The 12002-nt window shown below is 39.0% G+C and overlaps 1 protein-coding gene across 1 annotated transcript in view; it reads right to left on the bottom strand.

The window, feature by feature from the left end:
* CPE (carboxypeptidase E) overlaps positions 1–12002 on the bottom strand; it is a 59983-nt gene that overhangs the window by 18954 nt on the left and 29027 nt on the right. The window contains exon 2 of the mRNA XM_030493455.1: positions 1488–1684. Coding sequence (XP_030349315.1) covers positions 1488–1684 — 197 coding nt within the window. The remainder of the gene's footprint in view (positions 1–1487; positions 1685–12002) is intronic.

The raw sequence follows: 12002 nt of genomic DNA on the forward strand, positions 1-12002 counted from the left end.
TTTTCGCCATTGTGTCATGCCTATGGTTGTGAATTACAGACTTCATTTTAGTGAGCCTTGGAGCAGCTGTAGATTTATCAGCCAGCCACAAAGAACATTCTCACTCATTTCAAAGTTCCTCTAAATGGCTTCAGGGTAAAGAAGGATCTTAATCTTTATTTACCAGAGATTTTTATTTTTATGGTGAATATCAGCTATGTTCACTGAAATGGTAGCACTAATAAAGATGCAATGATAATTTTTGCAAAATCTTTTCTTTAAGCTGATTCTCTAACGTAGGTTTTGGGTTGCACTAAGAACATGCCTTCAGAGTACACAGTTTTCCCTAGATTGTCTCTGTAAGCTTTCAGTACACTTTAAAGTAAGTTTAGTTTGGTTACTGGTTTTAATCTTGGGGTATACTGAATCTACTGTCACACACTGTGTACAGGATCAAGATACTTATAAGTTAGAATAACAGTAGCACTAAACTAAATTGTATTATAAACAATATGTAACTTGTAAACCAACCATGTAAAAGCAAGTGTACTTTGACTAAGGAGCAAAAGTTTCAAATATTATTACAGAATCTCTATAGAGAGAGATTTCAAAGTAAAATACTGCACCAATTTCATGACAGCTTCTGCTTTATTGCCACGAGAGGGAGACATATGACCAAATATGGTTTAAAAGAAGTCTGGTTTTATGAGGTTTTTTAAGACTTCACAAGTATCAGTTTAAAAAAGTTCTTAAGAAGGTTTTACCTATTTAATCACAAATAAGCAGTCAGATAAAAAGATTCAACATTTCCATATTACTTTAAAAAATAAATACACCTTGTAAAACAAAAAAGTCTTATTTTTGTTTAGAACATAATATGTACTAGAAGCTGTATATAACAGGGTCCTATTTGGCCTCTATGCACTAAACACACTGCATGTTTCTTGACTGAGTCATCATCCTAAAATACATGCTAAATTTTCTTAACAAATAGCCTAATTAATGTACCTCCTGCCTGAAATTTAAAATCAAAGTTATTCATATTAAAAAGAAGGCTCGCAAAGTTTACTTGTTTTGGGATCAAGCTCTGATGAATGTGAATAATCCATGTAAGTGCATTTACATGAGGATACTTTTAAAGGAAAGATCAACTTTCCCTTTTCTACCACATTTGAAACATCATGTATTACTGGAAGTTAGTTGTTTAGGAAGCAGTTCAGTCAATGAACTTAGATGAAAGAATATGCATGAAACATAAACATCATATATTTCAAATACAGTAAACTCACAAGAGAGTCAGCTATTCGCTGGAAACCCAAGCGCAAAATCCTCCTTGTTAAACAGAACAAGCCTACTGTACTATTAGGAAATACTTTAGTTATGTTGTTCTATTCAACGATCACCAAGATTTCCTGTATCTGTAAAACTGCTAGTGTAAGTTGTCATTATGGTGTCCTAAGGTCAGCATAGATGTTGATAACTATTCTTACATATTTAGCATTACAAACCTGGGATGCTGCCTTCTCAAAGCCATCTGGGTTCAAAGATGGCATGATATGGATACGTGTGCTATGTATCAAGTTGATAATAGTTTCATTTCCTTTCTGGTATTCATTACACAAGTACTGAGCCAAGAAGATGAGCAACTCCCTTCCGACAGCTTCATTCCCATGCATATTCCCAACATATTTAAATTCTGGTTCTCCTGCAAGAAGAAGGAAGAACATGTCTTAGAACAACAAATAAAAATCATCCGTTGACTGGATCACATAACACACCTGAGATGTGGGTATCACTATTACTACAACTGGCCACAGTACCCCCAGGAAGATACAAGCCTCCTTCAGAAAAGTAGATCTAGTTTTTTTCTAAACTCTGCTAAACAAATAGTAATTTATATTCATCTGTTTAGCAAAGGCAGAGAAAGATACCAGAGGACAACACAGTATGCCAAAATAAATGCTACACACTGCCATTAACACTACTATTGGGCAGCTAGTTGAGATCTTATGCAATTGATGTCTCAACACTGCAAAAGAGTGCCTCGATTAGGTAGGTTTCAAATATATAAGCTGACACTAACAGAGCTTCTTATCTTTAATGTTATCTCCAAGATAAGGTTGAGTTTATCACACTACACTTGCATTTAATTGCAATTCTGCAGTTGTCAGTGAACAGCTGTTGATCCTAGTGATCTGAACAATCTTATTCAGCAGATACTTTGCAGATACAGCTCAGAATTTATGGAGCAAGCGCAATAACCTAACTCATACAATTAATCATTCCCATTTAACACTCTAATAAACAGTCCAGCATTAAATATATGCTTAAATACCCCAGTATAGCAATGGAATACATGGAATATTTATGCATATATTTAATGTTGATTTAATATATATTGTATAATAATATATAATATTCAATGTGTAATATGCATTCAATATATATTCTATATAGAGAGAACATATATAAATAAGCCATCCAATATTCCCAATTGCTCATTAGTCTCATTCTCATGACCATGGACATAAAAACCACACAAGATGTGTCTTCTAGAGCTGTGAAGGATTTACCTTTTAAAAGACTATATTTTGGGCTCTGATTCCAGAGAAATTTTAGTATACATATAAATACTTGAAAGAGATTAAAAGGAGTGTCCTGGAACTAAAATAAAGAATATGCTGTTTTCTGAGTTTTTCCTTATCCTTTTCCTTCTCAAGCGCAGTTGTTTTGTGGTTACAGCTTTTATCAAACATTCTGCCGATAATATGCTCTGACTAGGTTTCAAACACACTTTATGATAGCCTTTAGCAGGGACAAATTAAAGCCAGGAAGAGTGTTACACAAATGAGACCTAAATAACTGTTAATCAAGCACAGAGCCATATCTACTTACGACTCTTCAGTCTGTGCTTGTTAACCTTAATCCAGTGATAAGATGCTAGCAGAGTGCTATTAATATTGTGACTTCTTTCCTTCCAGTTAATTTTTTGCATATAGATTTATCCATCCCTGAAATTTTCTGCCAAATAGACAGGTTAAGGAGCTTTCTGGTTTCAGTGAAATAGCTTCATTTTATCTGATAGACACAATGCCATTACTGTGACTAAAAACCTCCTTTTCCTCATTTGGCATTGAGTTCCTATTTACTGCTTCTTCCTATCTGCTAATACCAGGGAATGCAAGATGTCTAATCATCAAGAGTAATCAGACCATGCAATCAACCTGATCCCATTAAAACAGATGGATGTGCTTTAATGAAATACACAGCATTGCGCATCACATATATTCGTAATTACAATACTCATGCATATGTATACTGGCATGTTACTTATGGGAAAAGTGCTCACAAGCTAACAGGTAAATTTGTTACTGTGGTAAATATGAACATGGTTGCATTTTGTATTTGTGGTTTTCCCTAGGACATCACTAAGAAAACCTGAAGGAGAAATAATTTCTCCTAATTCCCAGCCCTGCCCATTGATACCTCATTTTTCTCTCCCACTTTAATTTTAGAGGCCTGGTTCAAATGAAGAAATAGAAACATATGTTTGACATAGGGTATTGCTTAGCCCCCTCCCCAAAGAATCATTAAGAGCGTTTAGAAAGGTTTATGAAAACAGTTACAGGATCTATAGTGAACCAAGAGTACGGCTTCATCTACAGCATATCTTCAGTGGTAATGATGCATCTCAAATGAGCATTAAAAGCTAAAAGGAGTTTAGGAAGATGTAAAAAGAGTCATCGGAAATACAGAAGGTCTTTCCTGTGAAAAGGGATTGATTGATCGGCCCCATTTTCCTTAGGAAGAATAATAAGGGATAGTCAAATACACCAACCATTACCGCACAGAGAAATCAGACTGGAAAACAGCATTTCCTTACACCACAGAAGAAGAGACAGTGATTTGCAGTGAAGGGGAACAACGGCCATTTTTAGACTGATAAAGAAAAATAACACAAAATGTGAAACCAGTATTCAAAGAATCCAGTTGGCAGCAAGGTGTCAGCAGAACTCCAAGTTCTGCTAGCAAGCTAAAAGCTAAAATACTGATCTAAATGCAAATGCAGAATGAAAAGGGAGAGAGCCAAGCAACAGCCCTGCTTCAAAATTTAACTCTGTGTTCATGTTTTAGCTCCCCTAGGTATTTTATTACACCTTTATCTGAAGCAAAGAACTGCATCTCCTAATAATACTACAACTGCAGAGAGGAAGGCTGTACAGTCCACACGGATGGGAAGCATTCTTTGCCAGCCCCCATCCAGCCCTGCCCATTTTCTTACTTTTGGGCACAGCAACCAAAGAAATACTGGATTTCTGCTCGATATCAGGAAATATTGAATTTCAGACTGTATCTGACATTTTTTGGAAAACTCATCATTTAATCAGTGTGATTTACATCTAAAGGAACAATGGAAAAAATGGGTCTTTCTCATATCTAAACTTTGCAGCTGCTTCAAGAGAAACAAAACTTCACCTTTATTGTTATTTCAGCAGTTACAAGCTGGTTGTGGAGGAACTAGCAGTTTGCTCATTAGATGTCCATGCCCATCAGGGAGTCCATTCTGGAAAAGGGGATAATGCTGCCAAAGTCATTAGTTATCATCACAGTGCCCAAAGAGCTGAGGGAGCTTCCACAGGCTACTATCTGCTCATACGACTTTGTAGTTAATGAAGCCTTATTTCTGCCTTTCTTGTAAAAACTGCAACTCAGGGTATACCTTCTGGAAACCTTTTTTTTCTGAGTCACTTTTACCTAACTTCTTTCCTAATCATCTTTTTCTCCAGGACAATGTCCAAAGCTGGAGGGCAGATTGCTAGCTGAAGCCAACAGAAAACCACCAATCACTCTTGTCCAAGTTAAGCCAGCCCAGCTGCTTGAGTTTCAGTGAATGATTGCAATGCAGCCTGCATCGCAGGCCGACTCTGGCTCCCGATGGAACCAACTCCTACTCCGCTGCATGGGCTAACACAGATACTTCAAACACAGAGGATGCCAGTCACCTGGTCCTTAAGCCTTAACACTTCCTGGGTTCCCTGGTCTGTTCACTGAATATGTCCTGCCACACCATTTCTACAAGCTTCCAGCTTCTCTGGAAAACGACCCACTTCACTGGAAAAACAGTCTTTGGCCACCTGTTGCTAGCATGCTACTTAGCAAGAGGAAGAGCAGCTCTTCCCATTAATCCTTCATGAGCCATTTAATGCAGACCTTAATCACCCTTCATAGGATTCTGACACTGTAATTGCCTCACTTTTTTTTTTTTTATTATAAAGACTCTGTAAATGTCAATTTGATGAAGAACTTTTAAACAGTTTCTTCAAACCGACACTTCCGCACCACTGCTGAACTGGAGGTAGCTTTAAGGGAGAAGCAGCGTGGAGAAATGTCACTGGCTCTTCTCGTTTAATTGACCTACACACAAAAAAAATAAAATTGTTTTAATGGATTCCCATGGTCCAAGATATGACAAACACAAAGGAACACTTCCATTGGTTGAATACTTAAAGATTCTCATTTAATGAATTTTATTAATTTTCTGACAATATACCCTGACAAATGATAATCTCATTCACAATAACAAAAGTATGTCACGTGTAAGAATGTACAACATCTATAAATGCTTACACATAAGTTCAGCTCAGATACGGAGGTTTGTGATAACGAATGAACAGTGGCTACTACCATCTTTCAGGGCAAGTCATAAGAAATGAAATGCAGCAATCAAGTTTATAAACACCATAGTAACTCAGGTGAAACCTAAGCCATTGCATCATTATGGCTTTTAGAAGGCTTTTACATTGCCCTTAGGTGGACTGTGTGGTGCATTACAACCTGCTGAACGATTGAGGAAAAAGTACTTTAAAATGTCGTGCCTTTCTGGTGCCTGACAAACATTGTGAAATGTCATCATTCGCTTCTGTAGTTACTGTCAGCTAAGGTCTTCTGCAGTTTCTTAGGAATGGTATGTACATCACTAATACTAGACAGATCATCCAATTAAAGATGACAAACCACTGCCATTTTCAGGTCAGGCTGTATTCATACAGTAAAGACAGTAATTTTCTAAAACATAGGGACAAAAAGTTTAGCACCTACTAATCATATATACTAGGAGTCAAGGTAATGTCATGCCACCTGTCATGGCCTAATGTCAAGCGGTTAACCTTAAAATGTACAGCATTTCACTCATGGAAGTGCAAGCTGTATGGAAGGAAAAAATAACTACTGGGAAGTTTAAGTGCTTAACGAACTGTTCCGCAAATCAGGATCAAATACCCTTAAAAACTAGAGTCCATCTTCTGCTTTCCTGGGTTTCTTTAAGGAAAAGCCAACAATGTTCCTGAAGGAACAGGCTAAGTGGTTTTGATTGCTTACAGTTGCTTGCCATTTTTCATATGGCAATCAGTAAACTCTTCTTGTAGATAAATGGCATGGAAAATCTCAGAACCCCTGCTGGCAAGAAATTCATTCATTAAATGTGATTGAAGACGTTCTGATGCTTCACATTTTTGTTAGTAGTTTAAAGAGAAAGAAATTCTCTGGAGATCAACTACGTGGAAAACCAAAGATTATAAAATGGGTTTCTCCTTTGAATATGAAAGAAAAAAACAGGGAAAGAATAAAATAAACGAGAAGGTGAGATAGGAAAGTGAAGGAATTACATTTTAACACCCTGTAAACTATGTCTGCAATCTGCCTCAACAGCATTTCAACAGAAATGTTGATCTCCACAAGTTGTGTGAAAACAGCCTTGAAACACAGAACCACAATGCAGTTTTACTTTCTAAATCACTGTATAGGCCTTATATAATTTTAGGGTGATGTTACCAAGATGTAGCTTTGGTTTAACCTAGCTGAAAGAGAAACTACTGGAAGTTTCACATGTGGCTTACATGAAAGCAGAAACAGGTCAACACTGAGGGCCTTTGAGAATTACAATCTTCCCCTTTCTTGCCATTAACTGCTAGAAAATACACTAAGAAGAAAACAAGAGGAGAAGAAAATCAAGGATCTTTTGGCAGTCTCCTGCTTTAAAAAAAAAACATCCATTTTTGAACGGCTATGATTCAGAGAGGTCTCAATCTCCTTCTGGAAATTTTCATAATTATTTGTACAGTACTGCTTAAAATTAAAGTTAACAATAAAGTCTGTACAGCACATCAATCTTGTAGTGAAGGCTCACAAAGAACAGCTATGTTTCTTCTGGCCTTGACACGTACAAAGATGTGATCTCCATTCTACTGAGTACAAAGTCTGCCAGCTGGGCTTCAAACTAGGATCCTATATGTCTTTGTGTTGGAAATTCAATTCTCCAGACAGATTACCTCATGCTCAAGACAGTTATTTCCACCAAAAAGGTTCTGCATGACTTGATGCTTTCTTCATGTTTCCAACAGCCCACTCTCACCCCTGCAGCTACAGAACTTGGCGCAGCCTCCTCCTAGAAGTGGGCAAAGCATCTGCTCGGCTCCTGCATCCAAACCTACAGCAGTTTGCTGGCACATCCTTATGCTGATCTTTCCGCAACACCCTGAGGTCGCACTGAAGCATCACACAGTGTGGCACTGAGATCAGTATTTCAGCTAAAGCCTACTTACTTTACCAGAGAGTAGAATGGGTTTTGCCTACTAGATTTGCGTTACTGCACACAAACTGATGGTGCTATCCAGTAGAATTGATGATGACTCTTTAAATCATAACAAAGCATTTGTAAAGCAAAACAAGTTTACTCATTTAATCAAAACCTTTAACTTACTAAGAATCACTGAAATAGGCACAAAACTCTTATTTTAGTGTAAACGTCTTAAAAAGACCTCAGAAGTTCAAAGCAGACTTAAAAAAATCATCAGAATTTTAAAAGTTACAAATAACCATCTATATATACAACTGGATTAACTAGCTTAGTTTTACAATCAGTTGCATTTTTCATGCTCTAGGAAAATTGAATAGGACTTTGCATTTACAGAATTACAGCAGCAAGTATAGCTCAGCTATACTAAGAAACCAAACATAAAATGTACTCTCCTGAACCAATGTATTGGGTTTACATGGCAAGGTTTTGGTCAAGCCCATCAGCACTGGTGGTAGGGATAACGTATTTAAGAAGAGGGGGAAAGTTACTGGGCACGAGCAACTGCAGCTGGAGAGTGGAGTGAAAATATGTGAGAGAAACAGCTCTGCAGACACCAAGGTCAGTGCAGAAGGAGGGGGTTGGTGCTTCAGATGCCAGAGCAGAGATTGTCCTGTGGTGCAGACCATGGTGAGGCAGGCTGTGCCCTGCAGCCCATAGAGGTCCATGGTAGAGCAGATACCCACCTGTAGCCTATGGAGGACCCCACGCCAGAGCAGGGGGATGTGTCCCAAAGGAGGTTGTGACCCTGTGGGAAGCCTGTGCTGGAGCAGACTCGTGGCAGGACCAGTGGCACTGAGAAAAGAGGAGTCCATGCTGGAGCAGGTTTGTTGGCAGGACTTGTGACCCTGCGGGAGACTCACGCTGTAGCAGTCTGTTCCTGAAGGACTGCACCCATGGAAGGGACCCACACTGGAGCAGTTTGTGAAGAACTGCAGCCCATGGGAAGGACCCCACATTGGAGCAGGGGAAAAGCGTGAGGAGTCCTCCCCCCAAGGAGGAAGGAGCAGCAGAGGCAACGTGTGATGAACTGACCACAACCCCCATTCCCTGTTCCCTTGCGGGAAAAGAGAAAGTCAGAAGCGAAGATAATCCTGGGAAGAAGGGAGGGGTGGGGGTGAAGGTGTTTTTAAGGCTTTATTTCTCATTATTCTACCCTGATTTGACTGGTAATAAACTAACTACCCCAAGCCAGGTGTGTTTTGCCCGTGATGGTAATTGGTGAGTGATCTCTCCCTGTCCTTATCTGAACTCACAAGCCTTTTGTCATATTTTCTCTTCTTTGTCCTACTGAGGAGGGGAGTGACAGTGGCTTTGGTGGGCACCTGGTGTCCAGCCAGGATCAACCCACCACAACCACCCTTACCAGTCTGTGGGAGAGTACAAGACTGGTACAGTTTTTTCACCTCCCAATTTTTGCTCTCACTGCTAGGAAAAGAAAACCAGACCAAAACATACCTTGGGGTTCTTCGTGAATGACACTGACAGTACAGAGGTGTCATGACTAACTCTATGTCCGCTGTGACACTGCTGTGGGGTAGAGCAGATTTCATTCATCTTTTCTACTATGCTCAGTAAGAGGGGGAGATTTTCCATTTATAACTATGTACGACCAAGTGAATTTTCATTTCAAAGGCACTCACTGTATCACTCAAGTTTTCGTTGGCACATAGAGCAAAGCTATTTTTCCTTTAATCCATCGATACATCAAATAGACCTTCTAATGAAAGGAAAGTTGATACATAATTTAGATACGTATTTATGATGATTCGTCATCAAGTTCACTTAACAAGCTTTCTCTCTTCAGCGAACTCTAGAATCAGCTTTTTCACTTCAATGACGGAAGTTCTTGCCAGCCATCAGAGCACTTCAAATGTACTAGGCTCATCTATCTTATTCTTGTTGCATGCAACAAATATATGGGAAATTTCAAAACTAAACTAGTTCAAACGCCTGCTGGCAGCAGGAGACACATTTGGGTTCTGCTTTTCCTCATGCTAATTTCTTGAGGACAAGAAATAAAAGTCAGAAGTAACCCATTTATATCCAGATGCAAAGTCAAACAGGGTAGGCAGAAATGCTGGACAAATAAGGTGAGGAAATAGAAGTAAGCTCTTTCTTTTTACTGGAAACAAACAAAAAGCCAATGAAAAGATGTGTATAATTCTTCTCCAGTAAGTTATACATGCCCAATTTGACAGTGCCATGTGGCTTCCCTCTGTTAAACGGGTGGCCAAGAGCACAAGAGCACAGACACAAGCTTGCTCTGAGATTATTTCCAAGCTGGAAATGATGGGCACTGTGATTTCCCAAGCAGTGCCCAGAGCACAAAGCAAATCTGAAGAAGGCTAAAGGAGTAAACCCAGGCTAGGGTTTCTACTCTGTAGCATCATGCCCCAGTACTCACTGCGAGGCCATGTGTCAGAAGGAAAGCAAGCTAGGGTAGCTTTTGGGGCTGCACTACCATGGGCCCCAGGCTGCAGCGGTGTGTGCAAGGGAAGCGCACTCACAGATTTCATCTTCACCTAGCAAAACTCTGCACTTTTCCCTCCATAGAGAAGAGCTATTTTGGACTGAAAAGGATTACAATTCCCATCACAAGGACGTTCTGGGTCCTTGGGAAATCTACTTTCTGTGCTTAAGGGTCTAGGATTAACTAGTAGTAAGCCCCCAGACTTCCTCCCTTGATTTCCAGGAATCTTTCTGAGGCATTGCAATGCCACTTGTTACTCCACCCAGGCTACACATACTGGATGCTCCTTCTTTATTGGTATAACTGGAGCATTATTTTATTCTCTGCTGTTTGGTCAGAATCTGACACTGTATGAAAAAAACACTGTGGGCTGCAGATCTGTGATTCAGACAGATGATGCTGAAGTGTACTGGTCATTGCTAACAGATGGAGATGGATAAAATCTCCCCACAAATGTACATCTGTAACAAGTCCCTTGTGTAGACAGCATGTTACAGAATAAGAACTTCTTTTGCACTGGCGTATTTATTTAGATTCCCTTGCTTAGATGAGCCCTAATATTTATTGATCTTAGCGTCTGTGATTATTTGCCATGGATTTCAAGGAGTTACAAAATGCCCTTTTAAAATAAGTTACATAAGAAAAACATAGGCAAACTGCAAAAGCTAATTAAGCCGTTATCTTGCTCCTTTGTGGAACGAAAAAATATGAAAGATTGACTTACGATGACTAACAGAGGACATCATTTACGTCAGAACATAAATGACCTGATTTATGTCAATACCCTCAGAAACCAACAAATACCCAAGTAGCATCTTTTAGCCCCAGTACTATTCTAACATCACCCTTTTGGTATAAATAAAATAAAAAAAAACCAAAAAACCAACCAAAACCTAAACAAAAACCAGCAGAATTCCACCACTTAGAAGTTGGGGGGTTGCCAGAAAAACTGCAGCTGCATCATAGGCTTAAAAGCCTGGCAAACTGTGTGAAACTCTGATAAAAAATAGCTTATTGAGATCTGTTCTGTTGCACTTCACCTCCAGCCTGATTTTAACAGCTAATACTCTCTCAAGTTTCTGCTTTTAAGATATAAATGCTACGTGCTAACCAGCAGTAAATCTTGATTGTACTTGTTCTTAAGATAGCAATGGTTAAATCAGGTCAGCATGATGCAGAAGAGAATAAAGGTTAAAGTGGGTAGAGAGTGATCAAGATTGGTACTGCAACACTATACCCCCAAACACTGCAACACTTAACTTCAGAATTTATCAATGGTATGCAAAATCTTATTTAAAATTGGTATTGTATCTTAATAATTTATTTACAGTCAGTTTAGGTAGAAATGCAAGCCTGGGTGCTTGGAGGGGGTCTATCCCTTCACACTCACATGGGTTTGAAATATAGATACCCTTTAGAAAATGCCCCTCATATCATCTTAAACATTTAAAATAAATAAATAAAGAAGTTGATGATTCCTAGCAACACAATATAAGGAGAGGAAGCTAAACTGGTGCAGAGGCTAATAAAATCAAGCTTGGTGCGTAAGAGCAAGAAGTGAATCATTTAACAGCTTGTTGACTCAAGAATAATGATGGAAATGACCGAACCAGACAAATCCTTTGTCTCAACAGCAGATGGGAGTGGATCCAGAAGGCATTCAAGAGATGTTTTGCTTTTAAATGTGGGAGGTCCAAACAAAAAATTCCATATGGATACTGACCCCAACATTGCAAGACAGAGCATAACTGTATAGCTGTGGGACACAGAACAGCCTTTGTAAGATAGAAACAAATGTTTAACAATCTGTAATGGCTTTTAGGTTTGCTCAGGGCCTCATATCCTGGTGTCCTAAAACTGGATAGATTATTTCCTCATATAGGGAACAAACATAAAAGCTTGATATCTTCTCAGCTT

Source organism: Strigops habroptila, chromosome 7 (genome assembly GCF_004027225.2).
Source record: "Strigops habroptila isolate Jane chromosome 7, bStrHab1.2.pri, whole genome shotgun sequence".
Lineage (NCBI taxonomy): Eukaryota > Metazoa > Chordata > Aves > Psittaciformes > Psittacidae > Strigops > Strigops habroptila.